General features: G+C 47.6%; 1 protein-coding gene across 1 annotated transcript in view; it reads left to right on the forward strand.

Moving 5' to 3' along the window:
* actr2a (actin related protein 2a) overlaps positions 1-1,752 on the forward strand; it is a 37,994-nt gene extending 36,242 nt beyond the window's left edge. Inside the window, exons 7-8 of the mRNA XM_048600886.1 lie at positions 1,148-1,293; positions 1,539-1,752. Coding sequence (XP_048456843.1) covers positions 1,148-1,293; positions 1,539-1,752 — 360 coding nt within the window. The remainder of the gene's footprint in view (positions 1-1,147; positions 1,294-1,538) is intronic.
* The last annotated feature ends 268 nt before the right edge of the window (positions 1,753-2,020 follow it).

A 2,020-nucleotide genomic window follows, 5' to 3' on the forward strand; every position in this document is an offset into this window, starting at 1 on the left:
CCCCCTCCCCCCCCCCCCCCCCCCCCCCCCCCCCCCCCCCCCCGGCCATGCTCTCTTATTTGGTGAACTGCCTGCATTTGCTTTTGCCTGATTATTTGCAGCTCTGTTTCTGCTGGCTTCTGGGCTGAGTGCCGTTTGGAGTGATCAGTGTTTTGCTGATCTGACGGCAGGTTAGGACTGAGTTTCAACAAGGTGCCCAGTAACTCCAACATCTCCCACTTCCTCTCCTCTTCTGCCCACACCTCAAGGTGCTGAACATCCTGGTGCTCTCAGGGAGGGGGGGTGGGGGTGCCATGGACCTGTGTTTAAAGTGACCATTATACCTGTGCTGCCTGGAAATTCAGCAGCTCTTATTGAACGATGGGTGTGAGGCTGGCGCGATGTCATTGTCTGAATGTCTCCAGCAAGACTCTGCTGAGTAATAGGCAGAAGGTATTTTTATTATTTCTATCGCAGCATGTGGGCATTGTTGGAAAAACTGGCATTTATTGCCCATCCCTAATTCTTCTTGAACTGAGGGACTTGCTTGGCCATTTCAGAGGGCAGTTAAGAGTCAACCACTGCTGTGGGTCTGGAGTCACGTATAGGCCAGACTGGGTAAGGGTGGCAGATTTCCTTCCCTGGAGGACGTTAGTGAACTCGATGGGTTTTTACAACCCATTCAAGTCATTACATGGCTGCCATTTAAACTAGCTTTTAATTCTGAAATTTAATTGAATTTGAGTTTTTCCATCTACCATGATGGAGCTTGAACTTTCATCCCCAGGAGCATTAGCTGGATTTTTGGATTACTAAATGAGTGATGTTGCCATTACATCACTGCCTCCCCTTGCACATTGGAAATGAAAACTCTTTGCCACCTCCCAAGTTACAAACAATGTGCAAACCCATTCCCACCCTTGATCCCAAAGACCAGCCGCTCTGATTGAATGTGCTGCAGGTAGTTACATCCCTTTTGGTTCAGGGATTGAGGGGTGATGTCATCTGAAAGGAAGTGATAGCTTTCACAACAACAGTGAGCCCCGTCAGTGCTCTCAGCCCAATCCTCCCTGGATCCCTCCACTCTTGCTAACTGGTTATCTGGAAGTTTGTCTTTAGAGGCTGGTGTTTGCTGGGTTTGTGTTCCTAAAGCCCAAGGTTTTTTCAGCTTCCAGATGGCCGAGTGATAAAAGTTGGAGGAGAGCGTTTCGAAGCAGCTGAAGCCTTGTTTCAGCCTCATCTCATCAATGTGGAAGGTGTCGGTGTGGCTGAGTTACTCTTCAGTACGATTCAAGCAGCTGATATTGATACCAGGTATGTGAGCAGCTGGCATTGGGCCTTTGGTTTTACAAGTGTGGTGTCTCCGTAATCACTGGCACCTTTACAATGCGTTAACTTGTGGTTAGCCAGTGGCTTCCAATTCCATCTGTTTCAGGTGGTTTGTTTATTTGATCAGAATGTTAAAGCCACTTTGTAAATTTGTACCAAGAAGCAGGTGAATAGTACTCTGAACCTCTGGCCCAGTTAATTCATTGCTCTCTGCAATTGCTCCCTCCCAGGTCAGAGTTCTACAAGCACATTGTCCTTTCTGGTGGCTCAACCATGTATCCCGGTTTACCATCACGCCTGGAGCGTGAGCTCAAACAGCTGTACCTTGAGCGTGTTCTCAAAGGGGATGTCGAGAAACTTTCTGTAAGTCACACTGTACTGTTCAAAGCAATTCTCCAAATGTCTCCATTCCTGACTGTCATCAGGCCTGGTTTAGTGGACTGACACAGTACGGTCTTGGTGTTACTCCAATGTGTAGAAAGTGTTGTGATCTAATTGTGCAGTTGTGTCCCACTCTTACCCCATTCCTCCATCCTGAAATGTCTTCCTTTCTCCTGGTCCTGGCCTTGTTGTAAAAATTCTCTTGGTTTTCAAATCCTGTCTCGCCTACCCAGTTATGACCAGAGAATCACATGCACTGGTTTCTCTTCCAACAATGGTGCTATCCTCTATTCATTGATTTGTGACCCCTTCTTGGGATCTGAAGCCAAGT

The sequence above is a fragment of the Rhincodon typus genome, chromosome 9, assembly GCF_021869965.1.
Source record: "Rhincodon typus isolate 14 chromosome 9, sRhiTyp1.1, whole genome shotgun sequence".
Taxonomy (NCBI): domain Eukaryota; kingdom Metazoa; phylum Chordata; class Chondrichthyes; order Orectolobiformes; family Rhincodontidae; genus Rhincodon; species Rhincodon typus.